Source organism: Uloborus diversus, chromosome 1 (genome assembly GCF_026930045.1).
Source record: "Uloborus diversus isolate 005 chromosome 1, Udiv.v.3.1, whole genome shotgun sequence".
Taxonomy (NCBI): domain Eukaryota; kingdom Metazoa; phylum Arthropoda; class Arachnida; order Araneae; family Uloboridae; genus Uloborus; species Uloborus diversus.
This window is the reverse complement of record NC_072731.1, coordinates 162,247,012-162,260,092: the sequence shown is the minus strand read 5'-3', so window position 1 is coordinate 162,260,092 and position 13,081 is coordinate 162,247,012. Positions and strand designations below refer to the sequence as shown.

Here is a 13,081-nt window from a genome sequence, read left to right as displayed (position 1 = left end):
TTTAAGGCAACGAATTTTTGTAACAATGGGTTTTATATTTAGTCATTTAATAGGGAAATTACATGAAATGTACTGTTTTCCATCATAACTTTTTTTAAACTATTTTTTTTTTTTGGAATAAATTATAGCTTATGTTGTTTCCTGATAATGTAGCTATCTATGGTGAAAAAATGGTTAAAATCGGTCCTGTAGATGTGAAGCTTACCCCGGACATACTTACATACAGAAGTAGCCATCTACTTCCAAAAATACCCGGCGTTGCCAGGGTCAGTAATAATTGTGAGAAACAATCTCTACTTTCTTTCGCGTTTTCTGTTTTAACTAAAAGAACTCAAAACACACCACTTTGACGTGTTTAAAAATCAAGCTTCTTCCTTACTCATAAAAGTAAAATAGCAATGAGTATAAATAACGAACGAGTATTCATTTAGAAACGAAAGCACGAATTTAAGCACATAAAAATTTGAAGAATTTCCAAAATATGAACAAACAAAAAAAAAGATCACTAAAAAAAACCGTGCGTTTTATTTAATTAAATAGTACACACACTCACAAAAATAAAGAAAAAAAGCTCTCTACTATGTTTACCTAAGTGTGCAAAAAATAGTTTCCAACTGTTTAAATGACTTTAAACTCATGTTTGCTCCGGAGAAGCCTTGATTCAAAATTTTCATTATGATTACTTTTAATATTGCTGTTGTTGGCAACGAATTTTTGTAACAATGGGTTTTATATTTAATCATAATATGGGGAAATTACATGAAATTTACTGTTTTCCACCATAACTTTTTTAAACTAAGTTTTTAAGGAATAAATTATAGCCTAAGTTGCTGCCTAATAATGTAGCTATTTATGGTGAAAAAAATGGTTAAAATCCGTCCAGTAGTTTTGAAGTTTACCCCGGACATCCCCACAGAAGTAGACATTTATGTATATAGATATAGATTAACGGTCAGGTTTGAAATGCCAAAAATATAGGAGTAAAAACTTCGTTTAAATCAGAGTAAGTACAACAGTTTTTTTTAAAAAAAACTCCCATTTAAATGAGAAGAATAAATAGGATACAAAACTTTACATTAGGGAAAGAAAAGCATTCCCTAAACCCCACTTGAATAAAGATAGCAGCGTTTTCAAATAACATTGACCTCCCTTTGAAAATCTCCGTCAGGATTAGCTCCGAAAATTTCATCACTAGGTAAAGAACCAATAGCATAAATAAAACACCTATTAAATAAGAACAATGCTCCCCATTGTCACCATTAAAATAAGGTCATTAGCCTTCCAATAATTCATAAAAGCATCATTTATCCTAAAACACACACACACACACACACACAAAATAAATAAATAAATAAATAAATAAATAAATAAATAAATAAAACGTTCCATAAAAACTTAAAGTGAGCCGCCAGTAACTTAGTCGCTTGGCGAGACTGCAGATAAAAAATGCATTTGGCGGATTAATTTTACATTTTAGTAGAACTTTTAATTTGGATGAGCGTTTTGTTTCATTTATTTGGCGAATTATTTTTAACTTTAATACTTTGTAATATTTAATGATATTTTTACCAAAATTGATTTGACGGAAATTTTACTTAAATGCAACTTTTGTAATTACTGTTGCGCCAAGATTTTTGAACGCTCGTCACGACCCATGTTTTCGTAACTGTGTCCACCAAATAAAAAAAAACATCTTTTTATTTAATTTAGTTTTCTATTTTTGCAATTGAATACATTCATCTACATTAAAATGTGAAATAGAGCTCCAAATCCATTGTTAATTGCCAAACGACCGCAATACCACACATCTGCTGGAGATTTGGCGAAATTGCAGCATGCTCATAAAATATAATATTTCATTCCGAAAAGAAGATACTACAGAAAAATGTTCTGGATGCATCTGGCCGTTCCTGGCGAGAAATAAATATATTTTCGACAGTAATGGGGGGACGAGGGTTAGATTGTATTTAATGGCTTTCTTTATTTAGTTATCAGATTAATTTACATTTTATCGATTTTAAGCTTGTCCTCTGGCGACTTCTGTAATCTATCAGACTCGTGTTCCTGGGTTACAATCTGAGTTACTCGTGTTTCTGGGAGTTTCAATGCAAAATAAGGGAGCTTATGGAAGAAAAGACATACGAAAAAAAGGTATTTTGTATGCACGCTTCACATTAACCTCTATCTTACTAATATTATATATGCGAAAGTTTGTCTGTATGGATGTATGGATGTATGGATATATGTTTGTTACTCTTTCACGCAAAAACTACTGAACGGATTATGATGAAACTTTACAATAATATAGCTTATGCATCAGAATAACACATAGGGTAGTTTTCGTTCCGTTATGGGGGGCAAAACCCCCTTAGGGGGGCAATAAAACACAATTTTTGTATAAATTCTCCAATATTGGGATGAAAAAATACTTGCACATATTTACATTATATGTCCATCGAAAGCTCTGATTTTTCTGCTGAAGATGGCACCTGTTCGAAATTTCTAAGTAGAATAAAAAACGAGTTGTGAGCTTTTTAGATCCATGTTCGAAGGCTTTCCTCAACTCAATACAGTATTTAGTGTATCATCTCAAAACCCTGTCGATAGCGACAATTGTTGTATTGTTGACTTTCTTTGCTTTTCGCGATTGTTCAAGGCTTTTCTCAAGTCAAATCTTGAAGTAAGATTTTTGCACAAAATTGGCAAATAATACATGATTTGGCTGATGATTTTCCATTTAAACGGAACTTTAATGTAATTAATGGTTTTTATTATTATTTATGCTGATTGAACACTTACTCATTATCCAAACAACCAGCAGATCGCCAAAATTTTTGCAGAAAGACTTCCGTAGCTGATGCATTTGGCAGTTTTTTCAACGTTGCTGTTTTTGAAGCCGAAGACTACGTCATAATGTTTCTCAGCTTTCACCATGTAAACAAAATATCGCCAATCAAAGAATTTTCAAAAGACTTTTTTTACTGTGTTAAATAATCCAGCAACTAAATTAGGCAAATCCATAAACAGCACAAAAACTTCCATTAATTTTCCTTTTTGCACAATTTCACACAATCACCAAATTTTATTACTTATTTTGGTAACATTTCGGATGAAACTGTTTAGCGCCATTTTATGGTGACCAAAAATATCTCAGCATTTGGCGACGATATCTCTGTAACGAAAATTAATATCATATAGTTTTACAAAGTAAGGAAAGAATGGGGGAGCATCATCGAAGGTACCCCGAAACGACTTTCGCAAATTCGGTAAAATCGCACCAAGAGCCACAATGATTGAAATTTCCCGAAATAACTAAAGCAAGTATAAGGGGATTACGAGCGCAGCTACTTTTTTTTAATCACTTCGTACTTCATTAGCCATACAGAGAAGGTTTTAGACTCCATGTTAAAAAAAAGTATCAACAGATTAATCTTTTTAAACATGAGAAGATTAATTTCATGTTTTTTAAATTTGTATATGCTTAAATATAGTGCTTTCGTTTCTAAATCAATACTACTTTGTTCTTTATACTTATTGCTATTTTAGTTTTATGGGTAAGGAAGAAACTCGACTTTTAGTCACTTCAAATAGATGTGTTTTAAATTCTTTCACTTAAAGCAGAAAACAAAAGCAAGTAACGATTTTTTCTAATAATTATTACTGACCCAGGCAACGCCGGGTATTTTTGCTAGTTATATATATATTTAAAATTCTGAATTTTGTATGATAAATGTCTGCTGATTTTTGTTCATTTATGCTGTGTTTCTTCTGTCTGTTATTACAATTAAGAAAAGTCACAGTTGGCGAAGGAAACGATTTTTTTTTTCTTTTGGCTGCGAGGAAATGTAATAAAGGAGGATTTCGATTGTAGATACTGCTGATTTTGTTTTTACACTGCCACCAAACTTTTTAATCCCAAAATCTTGTTTTTTTTGACAATGTTGTTGTTAACAAAACGAAATCATTATTGCCGAAAATCGGGCCACAGCTTCAGAATCATAACTATCGAAACAGTCAGAAATAAGCTAAATCCTAACTTATTACTAGTTTTTATCATCTAAATTATTCCGTGGGAGTCAAAAAAACACGAGCAAAACATTTTTGCTATGATATATTCATCATACATGAATTATTTCATTGGAACATACAAAATAACAACCCGAAATTTTCCCTAAGTATCCTTAAAGAAACACATATTTTTAAATTTAGACGACTTATCGGTTTTCTCCACCAGCAAATTGTATTTTGCAATTTGGAAGTTCTTTCTGGAGGATCCAATAGCATTTTGTCTTGTCTTTTACACTAGGAAGATCGAATAAATTGAGCGTTTTCAAATTTTTAAGAGAAGCAATGGACAAAATTCCTGCATCAGTAACATTTCCACAACTCACCAATTGCAAGTCATTTAAAGAATCTCTTACAGCAGAAAGTTTCTTCATACAAATATCCTCTACATACAAACACTTATAAAATTTGATCGATTCTATATGTCTCAATCCATTCAAGTATTCAAATCCCATATGCATGATATTGGACTCAGATGCATCAATAGCTTGAATGTAATTATCGGGTTTGCTGAATTCTTTCTGAAGTTCGGAAAAGTCAGTTATCCAGTCCGTTCCGCTCCGGTATTGCACTCTTGCCCCACACATCAACAGCCATTCAGCAGCTGCATGGTCCGGTCCAATCGTTTTTATCCTGCTATAGTCGACTTTGTTAAACATTGTACTAGCCCATTTCCAAAAATATCTATTGTAGATTCTGGCCGCAAAGCTAGGAAACATATTCTGAAAATAGCTTGTTTGTTTTTCTTTTCCCTCACCTTAAAAACTTAAACTAATAATGAAACAATTTAGATCTTCGGTGAAAATTTGTGCATTACTTTCAAAAAAAGTTTGCTGCCTTAATCAGGTTTCAATCTATTAGCAATACCTCAAAAATGCATTTTTCAGAAAGATGGACTGGATGATTTGTTTGATGAAAGTTTAGAAGGTTTTCCAGTATTTTCTAAAAAAGGCAGTGCCTAATAATTTACATGCATCAGTTCAATTAGTTTACATTCGAAACAGTATGTTGATAAAAATAACTATATGAGATCAATACGGAGTTAAGTAGTAAAAAAAAATTCGAAAATGGAAAATATAAATATTTGTGCGGACCAATAGCAAACTGCTGCCACCAAAATACTTGAATAGAAAAATCGATTATCTTATACATATAAAATCTGAGTATCTATCTATCTATCTATCTATCTATCTATGTCCAAGCTTCTTCTCCCGAACGACAGTGAACTGACCATCGAACCAGGTATCGATGGATTCGTAATCCTCCCGTCTTCATGTTTGGCTATTTAACATAATTCTCCGATAATAATTAGCGGAGATATCAATTGAAAACTTTTAATTATGACTCTTAGATTTCAAAATCAAATCACTATTTTTCGAAGGCTTTCCTCCATTCAAATTATTATTCAGTGCTTCAGCTCAACTTTCCGGATGAACGCTTTTATTAAAATTTACAGCGTGAAGAAAATCATTGAGATGAAAGATCTGTTGCCATTTCTTTTTCTCGAATATAAAGAAATAAAATTAGACTTTTGTTTTAAGGCTTTTCCTGTAATCAGGGTGTTTAAGTTGTTTACTTTTCGATTCGCAACTCCAACGAACTATAGGGGGCACTGAAGTCACTGTCTAATGGCGGAATTGAAAACTAAAACAAACGCACATGGTAACGAAGAAAATGCTAAAAGTGTTGTGATTTTTGTTCGTACGTATGATTGTTTCGCTTTATTCTTTTTAAATTCATTTTCAAAGTCTTGTGGATATTCTGGCCCACGTAGAAAGAAATGAGAATTCAAGAAGCATTACTAAACGTCAAACATTAATGCAAAGTACGTAGTTCATAGTTCTAAGCAGCCATTTTCACGATGTTGAATTCGATATTTATCAATTCTTGATAAAACTAAATAATAATTGTGGCCTGACAAGAATAACAATTAATGCTAGAAAATTTAATATGACATTACAAATTATTACTAAAAGAAGATGATACTTCTTTGCTTTGCTTTGGCTAGCCCTTGTTTTCCATTTGTAGCTGAGTTATTTCTCTTGAATTCCCGAATCGGTTAATTTAAAAATTTTCTGTTTCGATTTTTCTAATTTCTGAGTTACGATTTAATTGTGTCATGTTATGCAAATCATCAACAAAATTCTCACGGATATATGGTGGTAGTTTTCTTTTCAGTTGATTGACCATTATTTCCTTTCACTTATCGAATTCTGTAATCTTACTACCATTTTATTCCACTCATGATAAAAATTAAAAATGGTTTAACTAAAAACGCGAAATCTCGCCAAGGCTACTTTGCTCGCACAATACCAAAACTATATAACCCTAAACAAATTTGGCGATACCTTTCAGCTGAGAATAAAAGGAATAAAGTAAATTCTTTCTCGGTTATTCATTTTGTTCTACGATAATATATTCAAGAAAATATTTTGCATACTGTCCATTCCAACTAAATGCTGCTGTAAAATATGGTAAGTTTAATTAATTTAAGATTTAAAAAAAAACCCATATTCTTACGAATTCATACAAAACAATAAAATTTTTTACCTTGTATAACGTTATCCAAGTTTGTTAATCCAGTATTTTCGCTTTTACCAATTATTAAGGAAATAATGAAAACTAACATTATTTTGAGAAGCTCGAGAATACTACTAAGTGACGAATTAATTTCTGTAGCTGAAAGCAATCTAAGACACATCGATTGCGTTAATAAATACTCAGAACAAACTGCCTGTGTTTACGTCAACAGACACACGTGGAACGCTTCATTTGCAGTTTTGTAAATCACCGCAAGGTAGCGTATTCGAGCGCTGGAGTTCCGAATTATTTTGCCGTAATCTGCAGCAAAATTTTGCTGTTTTTTTTTTTGTTGTTGTTCAAGCTCGATTGTTAAATACGCGTCACATGACATAACTTTCATTTTCGAGGAGGACCGTGCACGTCGTAAAGTAAATGAGTGATTTACAAGTTGAGTTCTTTGAGGGTTTGTACCTGGAAAACGGATTGATGTAATTCTTGTACGACCATGTGGATAGAATCCATCCAAATATTTATCTGAGTGGTATGTTGCATTAATAAACACCCGGGCAACGCCGGGTAGTAGACTATTTTATGTAAAAAGCGGATTGTCATTGTACATAAATATTTCCGATATAGTCTATCAGATGTAATTCAGTTTAACGTGAGTAAAGATTATAGTTGATAATGCATATATTTTCCCCTTTTGTGCTGACTGAAAATGTACTCATAACTTGTATCATTGATAACGATTATTAACGTTGATGAGGTGTTTTGGCAAAAATATGTTTTACTGGTGTTTTGCAAACCTTGCTTTACGCGCATTTATTTATTCCTTAACGCGTTAGAAACTAGTGTCAGTGTACTACAAAAGCATCAACTGGACTGCTCTTACATTTTTTAGGTAGCCCGTGCAACGCCGGGCACGCAGCTAGTCTTATACATATAAAATCTGAGTATCTATCTATCTATCTATCTATCTATGTCCAAGCTTCTTCTCCCGAACGACAGTGAACTGACCATCGAACCAGGTATCGATGGATTCGTCATCTTCCCGTCTTCATGTTTGGCTATTTAACATAATCCTCCGATAATAATTAGCGGAGATATCAATTAAAAACTATTAATTATGACTCTTAGATTTCAAAATAAAATCCCTATTTTTCGAAGGCTTTCCTCCATTCAAATTATTATTCAGTGCTTCAACTCAACTTTCCGGATGAACGCTTTTATTAAAATTTTACAGCGTGAAGAAAATCATTGAGATGAAAGATCTGTTGCCATTTCTTTTTCTCGAATATAAAGAAATAAAATTAGGCTTTTGTTTTAAGGCTTTTCCTGTAATCAGGGTGTTTAAGTTGTTTACTTTTCGATTATTTTGCTGTAATCTGCAGCAAAATTTTGCTGTTTTTTTTTTTTTGTTCAAGCCTGATTGTTAAATACGCGTCACATGACATAACTTTCATTTTCGAGGAGGACCGTGCACGTCGTAAAGTAAATGAGTGATTTACAAGTTATTTGAGTTCTTTGAGGGTTTGTACCTGGAAAACGGATTGATGTAATTCTTGTACGACCATGTGGATAGAATCCATCCAAATATTTAACTGAGTGGTGTGTTGCATTAATAAACACCCGGGCAACGCCGGGTAGTAGACTATTTTATGTAAAAAGCGGATTGTTATTGTGCATAAATATTTCCGATATAGTCTATCAGATGTAATTCAGTTTAACGTGAGTAAAGATTATAGATAATGCATATATTTTCCCCTTTTGTGCTGACTGAAAATGTACTCATAACTTGTATCATTGATAACGATTATTAACGTTGATGAGGTGTTTTGGCAAAAATATGTTTTACTGGTGTTTTGCAAACCTTGCTTTACGCGCATTTATTTATTCCTTAACGCGTTAGAAACTAGTGTCAGTGTACTACAAAAGCATCAACTGGACTGCTCTTACATTTTTTAGGTAGCCCGTGCAACGCCGGGCACGCAGCTAGTCTTATACATATAAAATCTGAGTATCTATCTATCTATCTATCTATCTATGTCCAAGCTTCTTCTCCCGAACGACAGTGAACTGACCATCGAACCAGGTATCGATGGATTCGTAATCCTCCCGTCTTCATGTTTGGCTATTTAACATAATCCTCCGATAATAATTAGCGGAGATATCAATTAAAAACTTTTAATTATGACTCTTAGATTTCAAAATCAAATCCCTATTTTTCGAAGGCTTTCCTCCATTCAAATTATTATTCAGTGCTTCAACTCAACTTTCCGGATGAACGCTTTTATTAAAATTTACAGCGTGAAGAAAATCATTGAAAAGAAACATCTGTTGCCATTTCTTTTTCTCGAATATAAAGAAATAAAATTAGGCTTTTGTTTTAAGGCTTTTCCTGTAATCAGGGTGTTTAAGTTGTTTACTTTTCGATTATTTTGCCGTAATCTGCAGCAAAATTTTGCTGTTTTTTTTTTTTTTTTTTGTTCAAGCCTGATTGTTAAATACGCGTCACATGGCATAACTTTCATTTTCGAGGAGGACCGTGCACGTCGTAAAGTAAATGAGTGATTTACAAGTTATTTGAGTTCTTTGAGGGTTTGTACCTGGAAAACGGATTGATGTAATTCTTGTACGACCATGTGGATAGAATCCATCCAAATATTTATCTGAGTGGTATGTTGCATTAATAAACACCCGGGCAACGCCGGGTAGTAGACTATTTTATGTAAAAAGCGGATTGTTATTGTGCATAAATATTTCCGATATAGTCTATCAGATGTAATTCAGTTTAACGTGAGTAAAAATTATAGTTGATAATGCATATATTTTCCCCTTTTGTGCTGACTGAAAATGTACTCATAACTTGTATCATTGATAACGATTATTAACGTTGATGAGGTGTTTTGGCAAAAATATGTTTTACTGGTGTTTTGCAAACCTTGCTTTACGCGCATTTATTTATTCCTTAACGCGTTAGAAACTAGTGTCAGTGTACTACAAAAGCATCAACTGGACTGCTCTTACATTTTTTAGGTAGCCCGTGCAACGCCGGGCACGCAGCTAGTCTTATACATATAAAATCTGAGTATCTATCTATCTATCTATCTATCTATGTCCAAGCTTCTTCTCCCGAACGACAGTGAACTGACCATCGAACCAGGTATCGATGGATTCGTCATCTTCCCGTCTTCATGTTTGGCTATTTAACATAATCCTCCGATAATAATTAGCGGAGATATCAATTAAAAATTATTAATTATGACTCTTAGATTTCAAAATAAAATCCATATTTTTCGAAGGCTTTCCTCCATTCAAATTATTATTCAGTGCTTCATCTCAACTTTCCGGATGAACGCTTTTATTAAAATGTATAGCGGTGAAGAAAATCATTGAGATGAAAGATCTGTTGCCATTTTTTTTTCTCGAATATAAAGAAATAAAATTAGGCTTTTGTTTTAAGGCTTTTCCTGTAATCAGGGTGTTTAAGTTGTTTACTTTTCGATTATTTTGCCGTAATCTGCAGCAAAATTTTGCTGTTTTTTTTTTTTTTTTTGTTCAAGCCTGATTGTTAAATACGCGTCACATGACATAACTTTCATTTTCGAGGAGGACCGTGCACGTCGTAAAGTAAATGAGTGATTTACAAGTTATTTGAGTTCTTTGAGGGTTTGTACCTGGAAAACGGATTGATGTAACTCTTGTACGACCATGTGGATAGAATCCATCCAAATATTTATCTGAGTGGTATGTTGCATTAATAAACACCCGGGCAACGCCGGGTAGTAGACTATTTTATGTAAAAAGCGGATTGTTATTGTGCATAAATATTTCCGATATAGTCTATCAGATGTAATTCAGTTTAACGTGAGTAAAGATTATAGTTGATAATGCATATATTTTCCCCTTTTGTGCTGACTGAAAATGTACTCATAACTTGTATCATTGATAACGATTATTAACGTTGATGAGGTGTTTTGGCAAAAATATGTTTTACTGGTGTTTTGCAAACCTTGCTTTACGCGCATTTATTTATTCCTTAACGCGTTAGAAACTAGTGTCAGTGTACTACAAAAGCATCAACTGGACTGCTCTTACATTTTTTAGGTAGCCCGTGCAACGCCGGGCACGCAGCTAGTTCAGAAATAAATTAAGAAATAAAGTAAAACATAGGGGAAAAAATACACCGCTTTCAAAATTCCATTGCTTAGCCAAAACGTCATATTTAAAAAACTAGGGGGCTATCGCCCCCTGCTCGCTATCGCTCGCCAACCCCCGGAACTGCTTACGCAGTTCCCTGTGGATCGCTTCGCGATCCATGCTCGCTTCGCTCGCTCGCTGTATGCCAATACATTAGCCTAGCTAAAATTTTCCGTAAAAATTAAAGTTGGTAATTGCATTTAGGTCACCATCCATTTAACCAATATGAAAATTACGTTCATAATGTTAATTTGTCTGCTTTAGCCAGATTTTCGACAGTTTAACTTTGCTGTATGTAAGATGACTGCCTTGGCAATGTGCACAACTTTACCATTATAGATACAAAAGTGTCTGTCATTGCTTTGGAGAGATTGCACTTCTACCTGTTGGTCCGCGGAAGGTATTTTATTTCCCTTCTACCACCCATTGGAAAACCAATGAAGGCATTCCCCTATCCGCCACCTGGGGACGCGCCCTCTAGGGGTTACAGGCTCCCCCGAGGGATGTATTTACATTATTTACACTCTTATATATTTACATATTTACACTCTTATATATTCTAATCTGAGAAAACTTCCTCATATACACAATTAAAAATGTCCCGTTTGGGAGCCACAACTGACACTGCTTCAAAAGATCTTGTTCTTGATAATGCCACATAGAGCTGGCCATGACTAAAAACAGGCTCAGAGAGCACCAAACATATTTTCTCAAACGTTTGTCCTTCTTGTTGTTATTCTGAATCCTTGCCACGTCACGAACAAAAAATGGTTTAACTAAAAACGCGAAAACTCGCCAAGGCTACTTTGCTTGCACAATACTAAAACTACTATAACCCTAAACAAATTTGGCGAAACCTTTCAGCTGAGAATAAAAGGAATAAAGTAAATTCTTTCTCGGTTATTCATTTTGAACTGAACTGTCGTACTGAAGCAGAGAATAGACGACGCTCAAAGCGCCTACGCGTTCAAAACAACATTGCCGATGAACATGATTGTGGAGCAATGTGTGAAGAATGCGAATTTTGTGGTGCTCTTTATTGGCAGAAAGAGCGTAATACTGCAAATAAATATACTAAATGTTGCCATGACGGAAAGGTGCGGTTACCGGCATTGTGTGACGCACCTGATCTGTTGAAGGAACTGCTGACTGAAAATTCCCCAGCCGCTAAAAATTATCGGCAGCGAATCAGAGAATACAACTCTCTTAAATTGGATTCAAGAACGGTTTCCTGCCTTCTTTGAGCTTTTCTTTGCTGATTAAGGTTGAAATGGGCCACAGCCCGACTCAAACTCATCTCAAAAAAAAAAAAAAGTTCGTTGAGTATTCTGTGATTCAAGATTTCAAAACAACGTAGAAGTTTGTTTACATGATTTATCGGCGAAGTGTTGCCAACAGAGGTTTAGAAATTCACCCCTTCATTTGCCGGCACGTAAGAGAATTATATATATAGATATATATATTTGTTTAACCACTTGGTCTTGGTAAGGCCCCTATATATACGAGCCGGCGCGTAAGCTTAAGATTAGCCTTTTTGGATCGGAGCACGAGTTTGAGTGGTTTCTTTTCTGGCGAGTAATCGCGCTTGGTGATTGTTCACTGCAAGCGATTATTTGCGGCACGTGAATTGTTTATTAAGTAAAGTATTATTTTCAGCAAATTTGGCGAAACCCGAAACTTTGCTCTGGTAACTCTAGCAGCGCAACAATGAAAAATCCGATCCGAAATAGCTAAACTTAAGCTGATGCGTCTGCGTATCTATAAAGCGGCTCTAGGTCTTGGTACGGGAAACATCAATTATTTAATGCAAGGCCACGTAAAACGAGCTGATGTGCATCACATGACTTCATTTTACACCAATTTAATGTTATTTCTCCATTATTGGCAATTTTAATATGATTCAATAGTTTCCTCTCTAAATATCACCAACAATGGCCAAATTGAAAACAGGTTTGAAAAATAAAATTATATTAATTTGAATTTTTGGCATCTTGAATTCAAATTATGTTTTTCGCAATCACGAGCGTGTGTGTGTATGAATGCGCGTGTGTGTTTGTGTAGGCGCAAGTGTGTGGGTGCGTGTGTGTGTATGTATGTATGCATGTGTGTGCGCGTTGTGTATGCAGTGCTGTGTGTCTACGCGTGTGTGTGTAGGCGTTCGTGTGTGTGTATATAGGCATATGTGTTTGTGTCTGTGTGGAGGCAGGGTTTGTTACGATTCGACGCGGCCGTTTCGGCGCGGCTTCTTCGGCGCGGCCGTTTCGGCGCTGACCGTTTCGGCGCTGACCGTTTC

The 13,081-nt window shown here is 34.5% G+C and overlaps 1 protein-coding gene across 1 annotated transcript; it reads right to left on the bottom strand.

Annotated features, from left to right (window-relative positions):
- Nucleotides 1-4,214: 4,214 nt before the first annotated feature.
- On the bottom strand, nt 4,215-9,906 carry LOC129216738 (ATP synthase subunit s, mitochondrial-like; the record flags this gene model as incomplete). The annotated part of the gene is made up of 2 exons (XM_054850958.1): nt 4,215-4,754; nt 9,880-9,906. Coding segments are annotated over 2 exons (567 nt in total), but the record flags the coding sequence as incomplete, so codon positions are not given.
- Between the last annotated feature and the right edge of the window lie 3,175 nt (nt 9,907-13,081).